Source organism: Lissotriton vulgaris, chromosome 9 (genome assembly GCF_964263255.1).
Source record: "Lissotriton vulgaris chromosome 9, aLisVul1.2, whole genome shotgun sequence".
In the NCBI taxonomy this organism is placed as follows: domain Eukaryota; kingdom Metazoa; phylum Chordata; class Amphibia; order Caudata; family Salamandridae; genus Lissotriton; species Lissotriton vulgaris.
The window spans coordinates 550,070,897-550,094,531 of record NC_141697.1 but is presented as its reverse complement, the minus strand read 5'-3'; the positions used below and the strand labels follow the sequence as shown (position 1 = coordinate 550,094,531).

The 23,635-nt window shown below is 41.1% G+C and overlaps 1 protein-coding gene across 1 annotated transcript in view; it reads right to left on the bottom strand.

Annotated features, from left to right (window-relative positions):
• The window catches only part of LOC147691766 (solute carrier family 22 member 6-A-like), a 210,675-nt gene that overhangs the window by 53,781 nt on the left and 133,259 nt on the right, over positions 1-23,635 (bottom strand). Inside the window, exons 4-5 of the mRNA XM_086938061.1 lie at positions 18,833-19,001; positions 18,477-18,600 (exon numbers count right to left, since the gene is read on the bottom strand). Of these exons, the coding sequence (XP_086794187.1) occupies positions 18,477-18,600; positions 18,833-19,001 (293 nt within the window). The remainder of the gene's footprint in view (positions 1-18,476; positions 18,601-18,832; positions 19,002-23,635) is intronic.

Here is a 23,635-nt window from a genome sequence, read left to right as displayed (position 1 = left end):
GTTCACTCCCCAAAGCCCTCTGAGCATCAGGTTGCTATCAGCAACGCTCCGGACTCAGTGTCCTTCTTCTGTCTCTGCGACAGACCTGGAACAGCCTTTGGAGCCTCATGTTGCTATTAGCAACGCTCCCGACTTATTGTCCTCCCTTTATCTTTATAAATCTCCCCACAGGCCACGCCCACTCGCTTGCAGTCAGCAACCGCGGGAAGGCTGCAGTTTAGAGCTCCGTGATCGTTTAAACAAGGTAAGACTAATCCCTCTCCTCAGACGTTTCCCAGCCTACTAATTCCATTGAGTTGGTCGAAACCCACCACCTCTCCCCCTCTTGCTTTACAATTCACAGATGCGGCATATTTGATGCGATCTTTAATGACGCTCCGCCGAGACATGTGATAAGTCTATGAAATAGGATACTCCGAACCCTCACGGGCTATATAGGTAAGCCCTATCCCCACATGATGTTTGGAATTTATTTACGGTTGAATTGATGATTGATTCATTAACACTCACCCACCCGCCCACAGATCCAGTGTGTTCAAGCAACGTGATTAAACCTCCCCAACCAGCCACGCTCATCTTCTGCAGTCAGTAACCGCGGAAAGGCTTCGATTTAGAACTCCGTGAATTTTAAGACAAGGTGAGACTAATCCCTCTCCCTAGGTGTTAGCCAACATACCAGTGATTTGGTCTTAAAATTCCCCCTCCTGGTTTACTATTTATAGTTGCGGCATATCTGATGTGATCCTTATTGACGCACCGCCGTTGTGGAGAGATGCTATAGGAGCAGGATACTCCTAACCTTTGTGGGCTGTATAGGTAAGCCCCAATCCCCACATAATGTCGCAATTCATCTGTGAAGTGTTGTTTGGTCTATTAATACTCGTCCCCCTGCCCGCAGATCCAGCTTGATCATCCAACGTTAATAATGGGGACATAGCCATGCAACTTGCTCGATCTGAGCAGGTATGTTCTTTTTGCCTTTACTTTGCTAGTGATCTGAGTCCTCCATGCCTCTCCGTTATTTTTCCAACAGTAAATCTAGATTGCTTTACCCACTCGTCACATCCCTAGCCTATCCTAATGACGCCTAAACGTCACTTTTGGCATAGCATCTCAAACAAGATAAGCTTTGTGACCCTAACGGGATCATCAATTCCCATTGGACTAATTGGTTTCCCCTGGCCGATTCAGGAACCTTGTGTTTGTGTGCGTTAGCCTGTATACGCTAAATAATTTTTAAAGCTAGATACCAATTACGGGTTGTACAGAATACTTTGAAATGTGTACTCAAGCTTTGATTTTTCTTGCTCGTATTTTTCATAATGTATTATTTATAATACTTGCAATTCTTTGCCTCTATATAGCCATGGTAACAGTGTTAGTAATGTGTTTACCGCTCACTACGGTAACTTGACATTGATTGTCGGCGATTTATACCATATTGTTTTATATTTCTAGATATTGTAGTGCTCCCTTGCTGATTACCCTGTCCTGATGAAGACCCCGATGTAAGGCAATATACACGCCTACAAGTGTAGCGTGGGGTCGAAACGTCGACGGCTACTTCCATCTCTTGTTCAGTTGACACTCCCCCATTATTTTGAATACTTCGGTGTCAACAGAAATAGTTAAAACCTTTGGGATATGTTATAATCCCCCAATTCTTCGGCTCAGGGATCTGAAGCCATGAAACCGTATTGCATCCTGAATTAATTTTGCAATATATAATTTGTCACCAACTTTATTCCCTCACTGCCCTTTTCCTTCACAGCATCACGCTATCCCACTCCCCTTTCCTTTCTTGGGGCACTGTTATTAACCAAATGATATGGCTCATGCATTGTGATTAACTGACATTGCTTGTTATTACATTTGATTTTTCTATAATAAATTTAAGCAAATGCACAAAGCTCTACTGGGACCCTTCTTTCCTACACCATATAGCACCCAGGTCCAATGTGGATTTCTTGGGTAGAACCCCCCTTTTAGATCAATCCTTTACAGTATCCCAGCAGGGCCGTAACAAACGCCCCCGCAGCCCCCGGGGTGCAGGGGTCCCACAAACATATCCATACTGGAGGGGGCCCCGTCCTCAGCTCCTACTGATGTGAGTGTGAGGGGCCCCTTCAGCACATCGTGCAAGGGGGGGGCTCTCACGTTTTGTTAGGCCTCTGGCTGCAGCTGGGGCCTGAATATTTTAAAATTGTCCTCACAGGCTTGGTTTAAACATTTCCTCTACATGTCCGCCTCGCCACTTAGTTCACGACACTGGATATAAGCATTTGTGCCCGATTTGAGGGTATGTCCCTTTCATTATTCATTATTTTTGGTAGTGCAGCAATTTGAGTACTCACATAACATATACATTGATTACACTAGTTTAGACTTAATGGCATGTATAGGGAATACCACAGTAGGAATAATTACATTGCTTGGATAGCTGGTATGGTTGGATATAGTAGAATATAGTACCCTTAGATGAACAATGTGTTTTTGTTTCATGATCAAATGTTCGCATGTGATTATATCAGGATAAATGGTCATCATTTTTGAAATCATTATTATTTATTCACACAGTTATTCCCCTGACGAAGATGCAGATGCATCGAAATGCATTGGGAATCAACACAAGCACAGATGAAATTGCTGTTTTGTCTATGTATTAACTAGATATTCTTTTCCAGCAGCTCCGCACCCTGACCAGGTGCCGCGAGCGTGAGGGGTAGGTGTTCCGCCGTTCCAGTGTCTACTCAAAGGTGTATCCAATCCTTATTACGCTGGCCTCACGGGAGCTTGCTGCGGGGCCCATTCTTAATCCCCTTAGGGTCGCCTAAATAGAGCAGGACCCCTTGGCCCTCTTGTCCTCCGACCCAGCGAGGTTGTATTTGCTTTCTTTATATAGATTGAGCATTGAGTTCACCTTTTTTTTTGTGTAGTACTTTATTTTAGGTCCTGACGAATCGCCTTTCGGCGAGAAACATGTTGACCACACTAGGGGGTAGAGTTATTGTTCTGTACACCTTTACGGTCTCTAAACTCCCCTCCCACCCCTTTTAACTAAGGAATCAGCCACGTTATTAAAGTTGCAAGTGGACTGATTACCTTTTTTATCGCCTTCACTCACCACTGCACTGACTACACTTTCTTTTCATCCTCACCCACATCCACCATCGGCAAGGAACTAAAAGAACCCCGTCAAAAGAGTACCTTTGGGGACTCCGTCAGATATTGCAGCGCCGGTCTGACGAGGGGCAGTGAGCCGATGATGACACCGGACACCCTCTAGTAAGGGTGTGTTTCACGCTTATTACTTTGGGTGTGTGAGGCTCTCTAAGTTCCGACTAGGGAACCCTTTCTTCGCAGCCACGGTATTCATAATACCAACTCCTTGCTCCACACGGTTTAACGCCCCCTGGGGAACTTTGTACTCTGCTGTTAGCTTAACTAGATATTCGTCAGGAACAATTGAATCACATTTGCAATGAGAACTAATTGCTAATAAGTTTGAAATATGCGAGTTCTGAATAATCATGTATTTTATAAATCAAAGTAAAGAATGAATTGCGCAGCGAGTTCAGTTGCGGTTTTGTTAATATAATGACATTTGGGAAAGTATAATTCATGAGGACTTAATTGTATATGTATACATTCCTTTTGATTAATTTTGAATGAAAGTTGTAAAATATGTTGCACCTGAGCAAGTTTGAACAGTGCATTCCTGCATGAGACACAGTTGTGTCTGTAAGTGCAGTTATTTTAGAAACCTGACAGGGGTTAGTCAGGGAGCATGTTTGCACCAATTTGTCTAACAAGAAATTGAATATAGGTTTCAAAAATTGTGATGTGCAGGTTACATACATACCTTTAGTTTAAGGTGCAGCTCTATGTCACCTATTGTGACTTAGAGGGCTAATTATGATAGCGGTCCATGTTGCCTCCGACCAACACCTCTGCATTTTCAGAACCGATTGACCTCAGGACAACAGTCTGAAACTGCAATTACGATGGTCCCCCATTTCCCTATGGTGCCTGCCGCATGGTGTAGGGATATTCAGGGGGGCACCACAGGTGCACCCCAGGCCATTAACTAGTGGCCACAGATTTAAGGGAGCCCTGCTAGGGGCCCCAAAGGCGCTTTCCGATAGGCTTTCCATGTCAGAAACCCAACATTGAAAGCCTGTCTGACACCGACATCATAATCCCAACGGACGGAATGCCGTCCTTTCGGGATTATGTGCATTTTATGACTGCATAATGGACTCCTTAAGCCCGTTGGATGCCAATCGGTTTGACCGGCCGGTTTAAACTATGACCTCCTTCCTTGTAATAAGGCGGTTGGAGTTTAAACCACGGATGTTGGGCGGTTTCTTTCCGTTAACATCAAAATGAGTCCTAGAGTGTTCTGTGTCAGAATGTTGATGTTGGATTTGGACAGTTATTTTCCAGGGTACTGTGGAGTTGGAAGACAATGAAACTTGTGTCTCCTGTGAACTCATGCCTTAGTCATTACAACAAAATTGGCGAGGGGGATAGGATTTCCATCAGGTGCTTCAAGTTGTTTATTAACCCACATGTGACTTAATAATTCTTCAGTTATCATGGTCATGTGCGCACTTGAATTCACTAATAGCTTTAGAACTTTGCCTTCCACAACAATATAAAAAAAACATCTATACAAGATTCACCCAAAAATGTAAGGAGTGTATCATATGTTGCACAAGTGATAAAGTTGTTAAAGCTTTCAATCCACTGTGTCAAACAGTGGAATTACCAGAAGTACCGTGGATGAAATTTGCAGTGGATTTTTTGGCCTGTTTCACATATTGCCTAACAAATACATAATGATAATGAAGTTCAGTTCGTATCAAAAGAGATGAGTGGATTTTTGCCACAATCCAAAATCCTGCAATGTAGCTCTTTACCACCGTCAGGCCGATGGCCTTATTGAGCACATGAATCGCGTGTTAGTAAAGTGTATACAATGGGCACCGAGCAAAAGGATGGAGCTTTTAAAGGCAATAACACATCATGTTGAGGGATCATCACACTACCCCTCTTCGATTGTCTGGGAGGAGTCCATTTGAAATTTTGAGGGGTAGAGTAGCAACATTTGATATGTGTCCGGCTTGATGAGGTTGTGAGGTAGTACGTGTCTTGCATGTTGGTGAAAGTAAAGCTAAATTTGTTTCCAGGTGCGTGGTGAATGATAACAGAATAAAAGAAGCATGTACCAGAATTCAAGGGAAAAGACCTAAACTGCAAGTAGGTGATTGGTTTGGAATCAGACTTCTCCACAAGGTCTGGAAGGGGCTGTCTAAAATTGGTTCACCGGTAGTAAGAATGGATGCTGTCTCACACTACGCAATGAGAGTTAATTGGAAGGATTGGTGGAACATGTCAACAGTTTATAAGTTACCTGACCAAGTAGTTTTGAAGATGAATGGTAAAGAGAAGACTAGCGTCAAAGATGTTGATCAACTAAATGAAACAAGGACAGATAACAGAAAAATGAATACTCCTAAACTTTTTGGATGGTAGAGAGTGGTAGGAAGTATCACTGTTTCACATCTTTTGATGTTAGGTTGCTCTAACTGAAAACATGTTTTTTTTAAAGTATTAAATGTAGTTTTTGTTTTGGTTCTGTTTTATATACTTTCTGTTTCGTTCCTTTTCATTCTGTGATTTGAACGTCTTTGTTCAAATACTTATATATAAGAACCCCTTCCTGCACAGACACAGTCCTGCCTGTAACGCAGGCACCCTTGCACCATGGCATAATGCTGCTTGCGTTTGCAGTTGGCAGCCACAAGTGTGCTAGCACAAAGAGAGGGCAGGAATGTGCCATATGTAAGTAAATAAAGGACATTCCTACCCTCTCAATTTGAAGCAGTGCAGCACAATAAGTTGTCATGCGTCATTGCGTTGCCCCAAATATCAGTAAGGAATTTACCAGCTTTGAAAAAATTCTTACAAGTCATAATTTCATTATGTGCGGTAGCAGAAAGTACAATATCCAGCACAAATTATATGGAGCACTTATAATGAGGCCCATAGAGGCTAAGGGCCAGGTCAACCACCCATTTTTGCACTCACAAATGGGAGATTGACCCGTTTGCGACCACAAACAAGGGTCATGGCATGTACAAACGCTATTTTGCGAGTCAAGTCGCAACAGGGAAGGGGTCCCCAGAGACTCCTTCCCATTTGTGAATGGGTGTGTAAATATTTATAAAAAATGAAACTGAAAAGGTTAATTTTTAAATAAATCCCGTTTTCCTTTAAGGAAAATGGGCTGGATTTCAAAAAAGAAAATGCTTTATTTAAAAAGCAGTCCCAGACATGGTGGTCTGCTGACCCCAGCAGGCCACCATCACTGGGAATGCTACCCATTCCCAATGGCATTGCAAATTGCACTTGCCTCAAGAATATTAATGAGGCCTGCAATTTGCGACCCCATTGGGAATTGCTAACAGTGTCTGAGACATTGTTTACATTTACTTTTGGAGTTGCAAATTGCGAGTCACAATTCAACGCAATTTGCAACACTCGCAGTTTACCATCTACTTCAAGTAGGTGGTAAACCACTCGCAACAAGGAAGAGGTCCCCAGGGGACTCCTTCCCATTTGTGAATGGGTGTGTAAATATTTATAAAGAGCAGGCAGTGGACCCAGGGACCACTGCCAGCCCTTAAAAAATTAAACTGAAAAGGTTAATTTTAAAATAAATCCTATTTTCCTTTAAGGAAAACGGGCTGGGTTTAAAAAAAGAAAATGCTATTTTTAAAAAGCAGTCCCAGACATGGTGGTTTGCTGACCCCAGCAGGCCACCATCACTGGGAATGCTACCCATTCCCAATGGCATTGCAAATTGCACTTGCCTCATGAATATTAATGAGGCCTGCAATTTTTCGACCCCATTGGGAATTGCTAACAGTGTCTGAGACACTGTTGTACATTTACTTTTGGAGTTGCAAATTGCGAGTCACAATTCAACGCAATTTGCGACACTCCCAGTTTACCATCTACTTCAAGTAGGTGGTAAAGCACTCGCAACAAGGAAGGGGTCCCCAGGGGACTCCTTCCCGTTTGTGAATGGGTGTGTAAATATTTATAAAGAGCAGTTTCCTTTAAGGAAAATGGGCTGGATTTCAAAAAAGAAAATGCTTTATTTAAAAAGCAGTCCCAGACATGGTGGTCTGATCCCAGCAGGCCACCATCACTGGGAAAGCTACCCATTCCCAATGGCATTGCAAATTGCGCTTGCCTCATGAATATAAATGAGGCATGCAATTTGCGACCCCATTGGGAATTGCTAGCAGTGTCTGAGACACTGTTGTACATTTACTTTTGGAGTTGCAAATTGCGAGTCACAATTCAACGCAATTTGCGACTAGCAAAAGTGAAGGGTCGTACATCTGGCCCTAAAAGCTGTAGGAAGTGATAAAAAAACAGAAGCCAAGAGACATTTTTTTTTTTAAATGGCCTCTGAGGTTGAAAGAAAGTGATGCAACAGGACATGTTGGACCATTGTAACCACAGGAACTCTGTCGGCCCAAAGTCAACATTATTGCAAGTGCATTACATTATGTGGCACTTTATTTATTATGCGAATTGGATATCCATCACGTTGTGACAGAGTAACCCGTCCACCATGTTGTAAATCAGACCCTAAGATGCCCAATGTACTACGGGCAAGATTTAAAAAAAAATTGTGTCAGGTTTGCATCACAATTTTGTCGTAGTCCCGACACGTAATCAATTGTGGTATTTACAGAGCAAAGCAAATGTTGATTTGCGTTTCTTTGTGAAAAAAAGGACAAAATTCAGCACATTGTACTGCTCTGTCTTGCCCTGCGTCAAACAGGCATTCCGTGGGTGGTGCTTGGGCTTCAGTGCATCCACCCATGGATTTTGACACACCCATATCTACAAAGAATTCTTTACATCGATTTTCTCCAAAATGGTGTGCCTGGCTGAGGGTGGAGTAGGGCGGAGAAATATCTGGCCCGATTTACGAAAGTAATCTGAGACAAAATCCTACCTTTACGACTTTCGGTATTTACAAAAGGCATTTTGGTAGTAAAGTTAGGAATCCTAACTTTACTACTACTAAATTGGGAAAAATCTGAACTTTACGACTTTCAGTATTCACATAAGGCATTTAGTAGTAGTGATGGAGCAAGGTTTCATATGTACAGACACCAACATGTTTCGTTTATTAAAAATTTGCATTTCACAACGTTTCAAGTATCTAGGGGAAGCTTTTCTATGTGCTTTTACTAACATTTACTCGAATGTCCTAAAATGGCCAACAAAAAACGTGGGAACTGTACTACGCATGCGACTGCCACATCTACATGGTGTGACGTATTATTGCTTTGGAGGGATTTTCTCGCTTCTGCGCACTAGTGCCAGAAATGGCTGCTTCAAACTTCACATGCTCACTCTTATGCTGCAGCTTGTACTAAGCTTGTTCGTCTTGCTTAACCATTAATCCAAAAGTTAAAATAAAGTAATGGGGTTAGAGTAGTGATAAGTGGTATACAGTTCATTGCTTTATTTTTGTATTCTAATATGTTTCTCTTTGACTTTGCTGATAGCTCGTACTTTGGGCCTGAATATTGTCACATCCTCCATCTTGGGCGATGCTGCGCAAGCCCACTCAAACTACTGAAACTGCTGAAGCATTGGCATTAAATAGCTGCCAACACCCTTCTTACCCACGATGTTCCTGGGAACCTGCTCTACTGACCTCTAAAGAGGAAGCAAGAAGACTCAAATACAATGTATATAATTTGGATCACTGACAAAATATAGAATAGAAAAATATAGAATACTAAAAATATCGAAGTAAAAATATAGAAAGCTAAAATATCGTCTTATCTACAAAGAGGTAAGTACAAAAATATCGAATCAAAAATGTCGAAAAAATATATATAGTTAGTCAAAATATCGATTTTTTTAAAATGTCTTAAAAGTAATTTAAAATTAATGAAATAATAACTATAATTAACTAAAACATATTTAAAAATACTTAAATAACTTTAAAAGTATTAAATAATTAATTTAAGTAAAAAAATAAACATACAATTTAATTTTTTTAACATATATATATATATATATATATATATATATATATATATATATATATATATTAACATAATATTAATTAATGTTATAAAGTATTTTTACTGTAGGATAGCGGGAGGGTAAATTTGCAATTACCACTCCAGCAACTGCAACAGTAGGGAAAGCGTTGGATAGCGTAGGGGTAAAAATGACTATTCCCACTCCAGGTAGTACAACAGTAGGGAAAGCATTGGATAGCGTAGAGGCAAAAATTACTATTCCCACTCCAGAGGGTGCAACAGTAGGGAAAGCGTTGGATAGCGTAGGGGTACAAATTACTATTCCCACTCCAGAGAATGCAACAGTAGGGAAAGCGTTGGATAGCGTAGGGGTAAAAATTACTATTCCCACTCCAGTGAGTGCAACAGTAAGGAAAGCGGTGGATAGCATAGGGGTAAAAATTACTATTCCCACTCCAGTGAGTGCAACAGTAGGGAAAGTAAATACTTCATATATTAATAAAAATAAATTAAATATTAATACTAATAAAAATAATTAAAGGTAATTACCAATTTATTATAATATAATAATTAATCAATTAAAAATACTGATAAAAATTAATTATTAAAATTCGTTACATATTAATTTAAATTAATTAACAATTAATCAATTACCAATTAAAAATTAATTAACATCTCATTCTAAATAAATACCAATAAATAAATTAAAATATTTAATTAATTACAATTAAATTACTTCCCACCCTATTCCCAAATAAACCCACAACCCGCTACGAGAAATACATTTATAAAATTAACATAATTATCAATTAATCATTTAATAAACATTAATTACCAAATACATTTAATTAGTTACGAATTAAAAATCATTTAACAATTAATTCAAGATAAATAGCAATAAATAAATCCAAATATTTATTTAATTGTAATTAAATTACTTCCCACCCTATTCCCCTATAAACCCACAACCCGCTACGGAAAAAAAATTAATAAAATTAACAATTATCAATTAAACAATTAAGTAAAATTAATTGACAACTAAAATTTAATTAATTACCAATTAAAAATTAATTAACAATTAATTAAAAATAAATACCAATAAATACATTTAAATATTTAATTAATTATAATTAAATTACTTCCCACCCTATTCCCCTATAAACCCACAACCTGCTACAGAATTAAATTACACAAAAATTAAATAACATAAAAAATTCATTCCTTAAAATAAATTATAAAATAAATATACACTTTTCACACATATACTAACATACAAAACACTTAAAAAAATTCGATATTATAAAAAATTCGATATATTTATTACCTATATTATATACTTCGATATTTTGGCTTTCTATATTTATGAAAATCAATATTAAATAACTTAACTTAAATTCGATATTTTTGTTGACTATATTCTGTCCATTCGATATTTTGTCCATTCTATATTTTCACTTCGATATTAGTGCTATTCCAAATTTTTGATTCGATATTTTGTCTGAATACCATATAATTTGTATGCCAATATTGGTGGGTGGACCAAAGACGAGAGAAAATAAACTGTGGGTGGGAACTTGATCAATTCAAGTCAATTCATATGATCTCATCTTGGTATGGTGTAATGACCTCTACTCGTCTTTCCAGCCAATCACTGAAGGGGAACACATAGATTTGCAACATTTAGGGGTGGTACATTGCCCTCAAAATGGTATAACAAAAGGTAGGTTTAGATAGAGAAATTGTCCGAATTGTCCGAATAGCTGACCTGTCACTGACCCAACGCACTCAATAGGCGATCGAGAACACAGGTGCTGGCGGAGCACTCTGTCAGAAGAATCAATTACCCAATCAGGGTACCAATTGGCTTATCCTAGAGAGAGAGGTGTGACGCTGATGTTGCACTTAGAGGAGGTCACCTGTCCTGATTTGCACCTGTCCTGTCCCGTGAGCACCCGATTAGTCGGGAGCCTGGCCCTGGTCTTTTTGCCCCAGCCCATGACCAGGATTGGTCATTTGACCATTCTAGGTAAATATAATCCATGTGGTATGTTCTTGTGCTATCTCCCTTTCTCACCCTTCCCAGGTACCAATATTTAAAGGGGTTACTATGATTTCTTACAAACTTTATGTCTTACTGGTTATATTCTTGCTTGTAAAATTCATAGTCCTGAGATTGTGGCTTTTTTGTTTTTGACTCCGAAAATCTTTCATGGACAAATCTTTAAAACTTCCTGAGTCTGTGGTTTATTACAGGAAAGGTAAATGTGTTTAAATACTGCCTGTTTAAAAACTAACTCCCTTTTCGATCCCCAGGACTTATAGTAAGGGTGATAAGGATTGGTAAGTCATGGTTTACAGGTATAAGTCCTGAAAGGACTCAAAGCACTGATAGGGTGATTAAAATGATTGATTAGTTAGGCAGGACTGCTAGTTCAAAGTGTGAATGTTATATGGGCCCAGGTGAGTATGGTAAAACTGAGCTAGTTGGTCCCTGCGCGCTCTATCAGTAGTAAAGCTAGGAATCCTATCTTTACTACTACTAAATGCCTTTTGTGAATACCGAAAGTCATAAAGTTCGGATTTTGTCTCAGTTTAGTAGTAGGTAAGTTAGGAATTATAATTTTACTACTACTAAATGCCTTTTGTGAATACCGAAAGTCGTAAAGTTAGGATTTTGTCTCCGATTACTTTTGTGAATCGTGCCCATCGTTACTTCTCTTTGTTATTTTCTCTTTGCATGTGTGGTGCACTTCGCAGCATACAAATATGAAATATCTTCAAAAGTCAGTTGTTGTGCAGGAAGCAGCCACTTCTTGCTCAAAAACTATCCTGACCTTAACATATACACAGGAGCAGCCCATGCAGGTAAAATCGGTAGGGCGGGTGGGGGGAACACAACAGACGATGACAAGGGAAAATTAAATAAATAATACATTTTCCCTCTTCGTCATTTGTTTAGTACCCCCCTCCCCTCCCCTCCCCACCGATCTTATCTGCATGCTCCGCTCCTGCAAATACACCCTTGCACTATGGCTTAAGAGTACTTGCGTTGGCACTAGACAGCTACAAGTTCACCAGCACATGGCGAGAGAAGAAATATGCCATTTCTTTGAAGCTATGGCACAATTCTGCTTTCTGCCTTTCCCAAATCACAGCACAGCAACCTGACACCCTGTGCTGCACTGTGTGCATGTTTGTACATCTGCGGTACAAAAGGGGGTGGTGATGGACCGAGCATCTGAACAAATCAAATACTCACACCCAGTCAACAGATCTGGGTTTAATCCATCACTGTTCTTTAGCCCATTCTGCCACCCCTGTTCAGACATGGCCATATGCAAATCAGTCTGACCCTGTGCCTCATGGGAACAGTCCAGCCCGAACTTGGTCAGTCCAGTTTGTCTGAACTGGGGTGGCAGAGTGTGCTAAAGAACGGTGATGGATTAAACCCAGACCTGTTGACTGGGTGTGAATGTTTGATTGGTTCAGATGCTCCGTCCATCACCACCCCCTTTTGTACCATATTTGTACATCTGAGCCTAAGTCCAGGTCTCAAAGAGGCAGAGCTTTTGTACATAGACTTATTTATGCCTTGGGTACATTTTCCGTGCATCCAGTGTATTAATCTGTCCCATTGCAGGGGTGTGGAAATGCATAAAATGTCAACTTCTCCAAGGCATGGGATGCTCCCCAAATTAACTTTTCCTGTAAAAAATACATCTTGTTCCTTTTTATGACAAATTATGGCAGCATTAATAATATATAAAAGCTGAGATAACAACTTCTCTGACTAGGCCAGGGATCATGTTATGTCTGGGCCTGGATGTCAGCAAGGTTCTGATTTTGCAATCTTTCTTCAAATATATATAAACCAGATTATGAGTTGAGTGGAGTAGAATTCTCATATGAAATTCCACTCTGCTTAATTATGAGTGGGATGAATGGGCCATTGTTCCTGCAGCTAGGCCTAGTACATTTTGGTTTTGCATGCCTGGTAGTGGAAAACAACCACATTTGTGTTCACTACTGGGAGGTCTACTCTTATCATAGGTTAACATTGGGAATTCTTTATTACATTTTTAAGCTCTAATTTCTTATTGAGGAGGAGCTCTGGCTTGTTTTATATCATTGCAATGGTAATGATAAATTCTCTTTACAGGTAAAGTTGGAGTTAACGTTACTGTTTTAGAAAAATCACTTTTAGAAAGTTGACCTTTATCTGCTCGTAAATCTCCGTTTGCCTGCAGCCTGTCTCCAATACACTTTTGGGGTGGGTAAAAGCTTGACTTTTTGCAATCCCTCTAGACAACCTTACACAAAGGAAGGTTAGGTACGTTTTAGTGCCCATGTGCATCCTGATGGCTCATACTGTGCAGGATGGGAGGGAGGAGCTGACATATACACCTGAAAAGGCAGTGTCCTGTACCCACACAAAGGGTTGATTACATCCCTATATTGAGTCAGAAGCCAGGGCTAGGAGGAAAAGACCACTGTGCACTTCAAAGACTCTCCTTTGAAGTCACCCCCACTTCTTAGGCACAACTGGTTATAAGTACTGGGTCTCTGAACACACCAAATCAGACACTTCTGGACCTGTGAAGAAACTCAGTCAAGAAGAAGGACTGCTAGGGTGCTATAAGGACTGTCACCCTGCTGGACTGTTGCTCTGATGTTGTTCTTAAACCTGGAGAGGAAGAACTGGACTCTGCTTTAACCCAGAGTTATCTCCAAAGTTTTGTTGGCTTGCCTTCTGTTTTGAGACTCGGGGATTTTAAACTCTCAGCATCTGCTCTTGTGCCTGGTCCATTGGAAGTGGACCAATGTGCTTGCTCCAGTTGAAACAACGTATCTCCTGTCTGCATGTAGCAGAACCGACATATCGTAGCTATTGCAGCAGTAGAATCAGAACATTGCACTCAGTAATAGTGCATGACCTTAAAGTACTGACACATTGGAACCATCACTTTGCCTCTACTGCAGTGTGGGAAGATCGAGGCAGTGGCGGTTCCTTTGCAATAGCTGAAGAGCATCGCCCCCCTGCCTGGCACAGAGCCTACAAAAGGAAAAATTAAACGATGCTCTAGCATCATTTTATTTTTCGTTTGCGACCTTGTGCATGGAAGGGAGGGGCATGGGAGGGGGAGGAGGAGTGCTTGTGCACTCCCTAGACCCTAAGTGCTCTGTAATTGCCGGCCATCTCAGGCCGACCAAAACACACATGCAAACTTACGTTTCTCCAGCCTGGCTGCATTCAGGCCCAACAGGCTCTGCAGCACAAGGATTGGCTGGGAGTCTGTCCCAGGGGCTGCTGGGACCCAGGAAAAAGCCAGCAGGAGCAACACAATGCAGGAAGCAGCCGGAGGCGTTAGGTAAGTTTCTTCAATTATTATTAATACCCCCCTACCCTCCGCGTGCTCGCTTTCCTCCTGTGCTCCCCCCACCTGCCCCACCACCCTTTATTACTGGCTGCCGCCACTGAAGTACAGTGCTTTTGTGCTTTCTTACACTTCATAGCATTTCTGAAATCCCAGAGAAGTAGAAGAGAAAGAGAAGAAGGTAATGAAAAAAGATTTCAAGAGAAAAGTGAAAAGGGTGGCACTAAAGATTTGCGAGGAGCGAAGGGGAAAGGAGTCGGTTTATAAATGATGAGACAATGAGAGGATTTGTGTACGGAAAGAGAGCAGGAAACAGGAAAAAATATGACCAGTTGGGAAGTGGATCAGAAGGCAAAGCGCAGTAGATATGTACAGATAAAATGGCTGCTACAGGCAGAGTTGCACTGGGTTGAACGGGTGAAAGTGGTTCAGAATATGTTGGTTTCTCTGTTAGGAGGACATGGCGGAAGAGAGGAAAGAACATTTTCCATATTGTGTTTTAAATAGGCTGCATTGATGACAACTGGATAGATAAAGATTTCTAGATTCAGGATGTGCACAGTGTTCTGTATCCGGGTTTTATTAAGTGTATGTTGAGGTTGTTAAAAAGTGATTTTATTGTAAATCTTACAATTCTGTGATTGCTGAATGAGTTGTTTACTATTAGATAGGTGTGTGGTTGTCTTTGCATATGAAATGTGTTCCCATTGTTTGGTAAGGTATACATTTTTTAGCGTATATTTTGCACAGGACCTTTTACTTCAAAAAAAAAAAATGTATATGGGTAATTAAACTGATGAGGCACAGCTGAACACTTAATGCTGTGTACCGTAGGATTTTGGTGGATATGCTAAGAAAGAAATTCAGAATGGAGAATTTTAACAATGTGTTCATTTTCCTGTCTATTTTATAGTACCTCAACGTTCCTCACAAAACCTTTATAGGGCGTAGAGATAAAGAAGTGGATGCAAAAATATAAAACCCATATTTAATATTCAGAGCATAAACAAAATAGCAACAGACAGGCTGAATGATGAGCGTTCGAATTTGTGAGTTTAGTGTTTTAAAAGCATGCCAACTTTGCTATGTGGCTTTCTAGAGATTTTTCGCTGAGAAGGTCTATTATTTGTGTTCATTTAATTAACTAAGTTCTAGGAAGCCTCTTTAGCTTCTCTTGACCAGGCTGCCCCCTCCACCTCCTAGATTTTGTGAAGTGTAGTTTGTTTCTATTTGTCCTACCCTTTTTCTCACTAGTGGGCACTTTCCCAAAGCTTTGTTGGCTGGTCTGCATTATTGCTTTGACATTTGCCCACCACTGCTCAGTGGTCTATCGATGCCAGTAGCGCGGAATGTTTGGCTTGCTTCCATCTATTAAGAAAGTGATATTTGGCTACTAGGCAGAGTTTCATGGCGGATAGCCTTTCATGTGCTTGTGCTTGCTCGTTAAAAACATGTAAAAAAGCTCTCCCCCTAGACTGTCAGGGTCGCATTTCATATGCAGGGGCAGGAATAAAGAGGAATGAAAGACACCCTGCCCTGGAAGGATAGCCTGGACCAGCTTATACTTTATCAAACCAAGAACTCTTCATATATTATCCAGCTACTCTCCAAGTCCATAGTCTTTCTACTCTCACTGCTCACAGGACCTTTAGCGATACTGCCAAGTAAACTATAGCTATGCCTCTCCCATCCACCGACCCCTTCATTTTCCTCTTTAAAAAGCACAAACACATTTATTTAGACTATTTCTATGAGCTAATCATCACATCCTTGCAGTATCAGACACACTACAGAAAAATTGAGACAGGATATACTCCCCAACCTTATAAAAGGGCCCCTTAACTAGTTATCTTTGTCTTTTGGACCCTAGAAGTTGGGCAGTTCCAGAATTCCCTGGGGGCGATGGTCAACGTCTGAGAATGAGAGCAGACATCTTTTGCTCCATATTCCTGTAGTCCACTTAGTCTGTCTCTGTAACTTGAGTCGCACAACTAGATAGAGCTCCTGAGTCTTGTGGAAAGGCTTTTTTCTTCGATTTTCCGAGATAAGTCCGATTACCAAAGGACAGTATCCCAAGTTCAATAGAATATTTCTGACAGCAATGAATGTATTGGCTTTTAAATACAAGCATCTTACACCATGGTCAGGTGGCTTTACACAACCATCCCAGCTTACCAGCTCGTCTTTAAAACTAAACCATAGCACCATTTTCCTTTCCTTTCTCTAGAGGGCTATCTTCTGTCACAAAAAGAAAAATAACAATCTTTGCAACTCTCCAATTCCCTCTCAGGTATAATCCAGTAAGACACATGCACCTCTTCTCTTTGTAAGGGGAGAACCTTTAAGTGGTTAGGACCTAGGGTGAGGTAGGGGTGGAAAGAAAGTAATTTTCATGTATTTATTCTTTCGCATATATCCCGAGTTGAAAGCCTCAACACAGTGTCAAATCCTTTCTGTACATGGCTTCTTTAACTTTTAAAGTAAAGTTGCGAAAACGTCCCTTTAGCCTTTCATTTGGAAAGGCAGATGCTGGGTCTAAGTGCAGCTTTCCACAATCACTTTTGATGCTCTGTATCAGGGAATTATCTTCTGTGCTTAAAGTTCTAGGGTCAGGACAGGAAGCTTGAGTTCTTTTGGATGTGGTTGAAAATCTTGTATCTTTGCATTATTGCTCCCAGGCTGGTACCGGAGTTCCTCTGATAATATGATCATCCCCAGGATGTACAAAAACGTATTCCCCCTTTTTGAAACCTCTCTGATCTAACACACTTTCTAAGATGATATAAAATGTGGCCCACTGCAAGGACATTTCCTAAAGCAAGAGGCTGGAGCTTGAGAGAGTCAAGAGCAATACACTCACACTGGCGAGCTCAGAAAGAGTCACTAAACATTAAGTGGTGTACCTAAAAACGTTGTCCTTGGAAAAAACATCAAAGCTAAAGGGTTAACTCAGATTTCATGAAGTAGTTGAAAATATTTTGGGGCCGATTATAATATAGTTGGGAAAGGCTCCGAATGGCATTCAGTTTGTCCGAATCCGATTTGGAACCTGTCTATCTGACTGATTTGGAAAGCCTTCTGACCAACCTATTACGATAGTTGGAAACCGTTCGGTCTTTCTGACTTGGTACCGAATGGCATTCGGAGTAACCAAGTCATTCAGAGCCGGGTAAATGGAGCTCATTACCGAGCAATGTATCACAATGCTGGATTTGGACAGCCTTTCCGAATCTGTTGCTCCGACATGGATCAACTGTAGGTATCCAACTTTGGGGTCCCGTAGCAGGCCCTGTGGCAGGCACCAGAGGGTGCCTGCCACAGGGTGCACGTTATTCCCCACCCACCCCTTTTTTCAATGCGAGCCTGTGTAGTTGGTCGTATCACAGGCTCCCATTGAGGTCGATACGAGTCCAACCGAACGTTGTTCGGAAGCATTGTAATCGGTTGGTCAGATTCGCAGAACCCGATTCAGTCAGAAACGATTCCAAAACTGATTCGGTCGGAAGAGTTTCCGAATTACATAATTATCGGCCCCTTAGAAAGATTTAAGCTTGAATCTAAGTAACTCCATTGGGTCAAAATTAGAAAATAATTTACACTTTCATTCCATTGGGTAAAGTATTGAAAATAATTTTTACATTCTTGGAAACAGCCACCTCAGGTTTACTGAAGCCCCAGTGCTCAAATATGCATACCCATAAACCTTAGGTTGCTGGTTTGTTTATGGAAGAAGTAGATCTGACTGAGGGTCCATTGACCAAAAAGTGAACCTAGTGTCCCTCGCCCCTACACATTAGCATCCCATCATTACCGCAGGAGAGCGACTGCAGAGAATCTGCTATAATATACCCAAACTGCAGGACTAATTTGGGCTTTTTGTCAGGATTAAAAATGGGATGCCATCAATGCAACATCAGAACCTGCCTGCATCCCTTTTCTCACGACGTCTCTTCTGCAATAGCGTGCACTCCCTTTAAACATTATCAAAAAAGTAGGAATGTAGGCTTCCTACCTCAACAGAAAGTTTTTCACATTCCTTTTCCTTCCCGTTTAATTTTGCCACACGCTTTAAAACCTTTACAGCCTTTTCAGGTTTTCCAGTCAAAACAAGCCATCGTGCAGACTCCGGAATCCACCTGGAAAAAAAAGTTTGAGCAGTAAAAATGCAATTCCCACAAACAAATGTAGAGAAAGAATACCCATATTGACATCCAATTAAAATGCCTGGAACCCCAAAGAATTTTGCAAACACAGCACAAAGTAAGGTTGGCTTTTGTCAAACCGCACAATTGGTGACTTAACTTTCAAATATGTCAATAATTTATTATACTTATTTCGATTTATAGCTGCCTAAAAGAGGTTACATACCAGGAGTAGAGAAAGAAGACAAAGAATGGCACAGATGCAGTGAGTTGTAGGTGGCGCCAGTTTGGGATGCTGTAGGCCAACCCCGCCAGGAGGATCTGCCCAATCGTGTAAAAGTAGCCTGTGATTGTCCCTGTTATGGTTCTCACTCGAGTAGGTATCCATTCAACAACTAAGGGAGCAAAAAGGAAGAGGTTATAGGGAATAGGGACCTGCTTATTTCTAGTCCAGCATTGAAACACTTGCACCAGTACCAAACCAAACCCTCATCGCGTGTATGAGACCTGACAATGTTTTGTTAGGGCATAGTCTGTTACAAGATTTATTGTTCCTCGAGAGCTGGAACCCCAATAAATCTCATAAGCAAGATGCCATGTTTTGGGCAAAGTCCCATTTATGGCTTGTTTTAGAATACGGTGAACGGGGTACTCTGTCTCAAATGTGACAGAGTACCCTGTCCACTAAACCCTCTGTCCATTGGCTCCATTGATGGAATAAATTCTCCACAGCATGATGGTGTAGGGGCTGCCAGCGGAATGAGTTTGCATGTTCCACCCTATTTAGGGAAGAATGTGTAATGTCTTTTTTAACTGTTCGTCTCTGTCAAGAAAAACCTGGCAGTGAGGGACAGAAAAAAACAATAATGACAAACACATCCTCAGAGGAAAGTTTGCTGGAATGAGGATATTCGTGTTTTAGACACAAACTTCCCTTCAGTAGTTGGTTTCTGAAAAACAAGAAATGTCAAAACCAGTGGCAGCCATCCACCATACTTTAGTACATTGAAAGGCACTGCCATGATCTTTGTTCCTTTCAATGTACAGAGATGACTGCCAGACTGGCAGACTGATCTCTAAATGTAACAGGGGGAGTCTCATCAAAAATATTTAGGTAATATGCTCGGAAATCATGATGGAAACTGCTCCAACCACAAAAATGTAAATTAGACCCCAAATGCACTATCGATATTGTCAAATAAAGCCTTCTTTTTAGTTCAATCATTGTTATTAATTGAGTCAAACTACGGAAATTTCCATAAATAAACTAAATATTCATAACATACATTTATAATGTTAACATATATACATAGTGCATAAATGAAAGTTTATATTTTCTATATAATGAATATACAATATATTTAAAGTAATGTAATTACAATAGTTAGGCATTGAAATAATGTAGGGCCAGATGTATGACTCATTTTATCGTTGGCAAACGGCCCATTGGGCCATTTACGACCATCAAAATGCATTGTTCTTTGTTATTTAGGGAGTTGGTAACCTATTACCGTCTCACAAAATAGGGTGTATGAGTCACTATTCGGAAGGGGCATGCCAAGAGCGACCCTTCCTAAGAGCAAGTTGCAGGGAGATGTACAATTGTTTTCCGACTGGGATATGGTCGCAAACTAATGCAGTTGCCACCTACTTCAAGTACGTGGTAAGCCATTTGCAAATGGGAAAGGGTCCCCATGGGAACCCTTCCCCTTTGTAAATGGTAGTGACAACTTTAAATTAAGAGCAGGCAGTGGTCCCACCAGCAATGCCCACTCTCAAAACATGAAACATGAAACATGAAACAGGGAACATGAAACACATCCCTGAAGGACAATGTGCTGCATTTTGGATTAGAATACTCGCGTGTCGAATACGCGTGTGTTTTTAATCGAAAGCCCGAACAGACACATAAAAATGTCAATATTCGTTTTTCAAAATCTTAAATCTCCGAAAGTTCTTCACCGATTGCTTTGAAATTTTGACACAACGTTGGATTCGATTAAGCGTGTGTTAGGATATACACAACGTTGGATTCGAATATGCACATGTCCAATACGCGCATGTTTTTACAACTACAAGGGACGCATACAGACAACAGTCACAAAAACATATTGTATACCCACAAGCATTGTGAAATGAAACATATTACAAATGTGCGCTTACTCTTTTCTTTCTCTTCTATTTAACCAGACTGAGCCACAGCAACGCATGGCCGGGTACAGCTAGTTTTATATATAAGCGGTCGGCTCCTGTTTACGCAGACCCTTCCTTTGGATCGAAGCAGGCTGGTAAAGACGGACCGTCAAGGAGTGTGTTGCTGGGAAGCAAAGCATATCAGCCCCCTGCATCGTGGTAATTCTCACGGAATTGTCCATTCCAGTGTCCGGGTTTTTGGTGTGTCGAGGGAACCGTCGGAAGTCGGAGCCGTTCGGCACGGAAGCCCAGGTGCGTTGGTGGTCTACGAAAGTGAGAACCCGAAGCAGGTCGAGGAAGTATCCGAGCAGCCAGCGGTAAGGAGACGTACGAGGCAAAAGTAGTCTCTTTCAATTTCCATATATCGCATGTGCATATCTAGTGAGGAGCAACCATGTCAGAGGAGCGGGATCGGGAGGAGGCTTTCGAGCAACTGTTTTCAAATTTGCCCACAGTCAAACAGAGCGGCAATGCTAGTAAAAACCCCACGGTGGCCAAGGACAGCGATGTGAGGAAACTTTTGCGTGAGCTAGAAAAACGCATGAGAAGCGAACTCACAAAATGGTGGGAGATTCGCTCATTAGAAAAGTACCGAGAAGTGAACCGGGTGCCAAGGGGACTCAGAATTATGCTGGTCCCCAGCTTCGAGAATCCGAATCCATTATTGCTGAAGGATTGGGCAGAAAGTAACCTGGAAGCATCCATGAGACTTTTGTGTTTGCTAGTAAAATATGCGAGAATCGATAGGGATAGCGACCTTTTGGAAATAACAAAGATCAATGAAGAGCTAGCCAAAGATATATTTTCCAAAGACAGTGCCCTGATCGAGCAAACGCGCAAGGAAATAAAAGAGCGTTTGAGCAAACACGAAAGTACGATTAAACAGAGAAAGGTATACAAATTTGCAAGAGATGAGCAGGATTACAAATTGGGGCAAATTTATACGTTTGCGAAAAAATACGATCACCTGCGCAAACAAAGAGCGACAGGAAACAAACAACTCAAACCTGTACCGGCACCCCCTCAAACCCAATCTAATGAAGCAGGAGCAGGCTGTCTCACGGCCTCAAGCTCAGCGGAAAGTCTTGTACCCAGCAGCGAAGAGTCGGATGGAGGAGCCCAAGGTTCAGAAGAAGGGGATTTGGGGCAACTCACCCTGGAGGAAGAAATGGAGTTCGTGAGGACTCAAAGAAAAGGTACTCTACGCTCAAGAAACGCGAAACCAAACACCGCAGAAACCAAAGACGTAGGGAACGTCGTAAATGCGCAAAAAAACAAAGGGAGGCCGCAAAGGAAGAAGAACGCTGCGAACAAGTAAAAGCAGTTGAGAATTCCATTGTAAATTTGACGAACGTACAACTTGACCAAGCAGAAAAACAACTGTTGGCGTTAGGGCTTTCTTTTTGCCCTGAGAGCAATTTTGACTATGCAAATACGCGAGTGGATGTCTTCAAATTTATTAGAAAACTCAAATTGCGTAAATACTATGCCATTAAGGGGAGTTCAACCCAAAGTAGAAAAACTGGCCCTTCCACTTCTAACCCTGATAGAAGTGGGCTGCAGGCCAAGGATTTACCTCTTCTGAAATCGATGCATGGTTTACGCAATGAATTAACATCCACCCCGTGCACTCAGGAAGTGGCCAATGATGAAAATCTTGATATTGCCCAAAGCGAACCCAGTGGCTTCAAACCTTCTTCCACGTTCATTCCGTCTATGCCGAAGGACGCCATAGACACCTATGCTGATTTATTAACCGATGAATTGAAGAAATTACACACCCAAGTCTGTAGGCAAAAGAATGTTAACAATGTTAAAACTAAACCATACTACGACTTGATGAAAAAACTACAATCGGATAATACCATCATAATTAATCAGTCAGACAAGGGTGGCAATGTAGTTCTTTGGAGCAGGGCTGAATACATGGAGGAAGCGCTTCGCCACCTTAGCGACACAGACTGCTATGAACCCTGTGATTTCAGAACGGTCAAGAATATTCAAACAGCTTATTGGAAGCAATTGAATGGATGGAAACGGGATGGTCTTATTACCAAGGAAGAAATGAAATATCTGTATAAAGATCATCCTGTTATACCCAATCTGTATTTCATTCCAAAGGTCCACAAGGGAATAAGACCAGTACCTGGGAGACCCATAGTATCTGCTATCCAAAGCTTATTTGAAAACACATCTAAGTACATCGATCATTACTTACAAGACTTTGTGTCCACCTTACCAGCTTACATAAGAGACAGTACAGATTTTCTGAGGAATTTGGAACAATGTGAATGGTCTACTGATTTCCTATTAATCACCATGGACATTGCCAGCCTTTACACCAGTATATCACATCACGATGGTTTGAAGGCTTTAAGCTACTTTCTCGCCAAAAGACCTGTGGAACTGCACAGACATAACGAAATGTTGTTAACCATGGTAGAATTGTGCCTCAATAATAATGTCTTTTTGTTTGATGACAAATTGTACAGACAGCTAAGGGGGGTTGCCATGGGGGCTTGTTTCTCCCCGACCTACGCGGGGCTCCACGTGGGTTGGTGGGAGGAGCATGTCCTCAGGACACAATATTCTACCATATGGCAAGAGAACATCATTAAATACATGCGTTATATTGATGATATTTTCATCATATGGCGAGGGAGTAGAGATGAGGCTACCAACTTTGTCAATGCTATCAATGTTAACAATGCCAACCTCGTGTTCACTGCAGATATAAGCGAGACCAACATTAGCTTTCTGGACGTACAGGTCAGTATAGTTAATGATGCAATAACAACAGGCTTGTATAGGAAAAGCACAGCTGGGAATACTATTC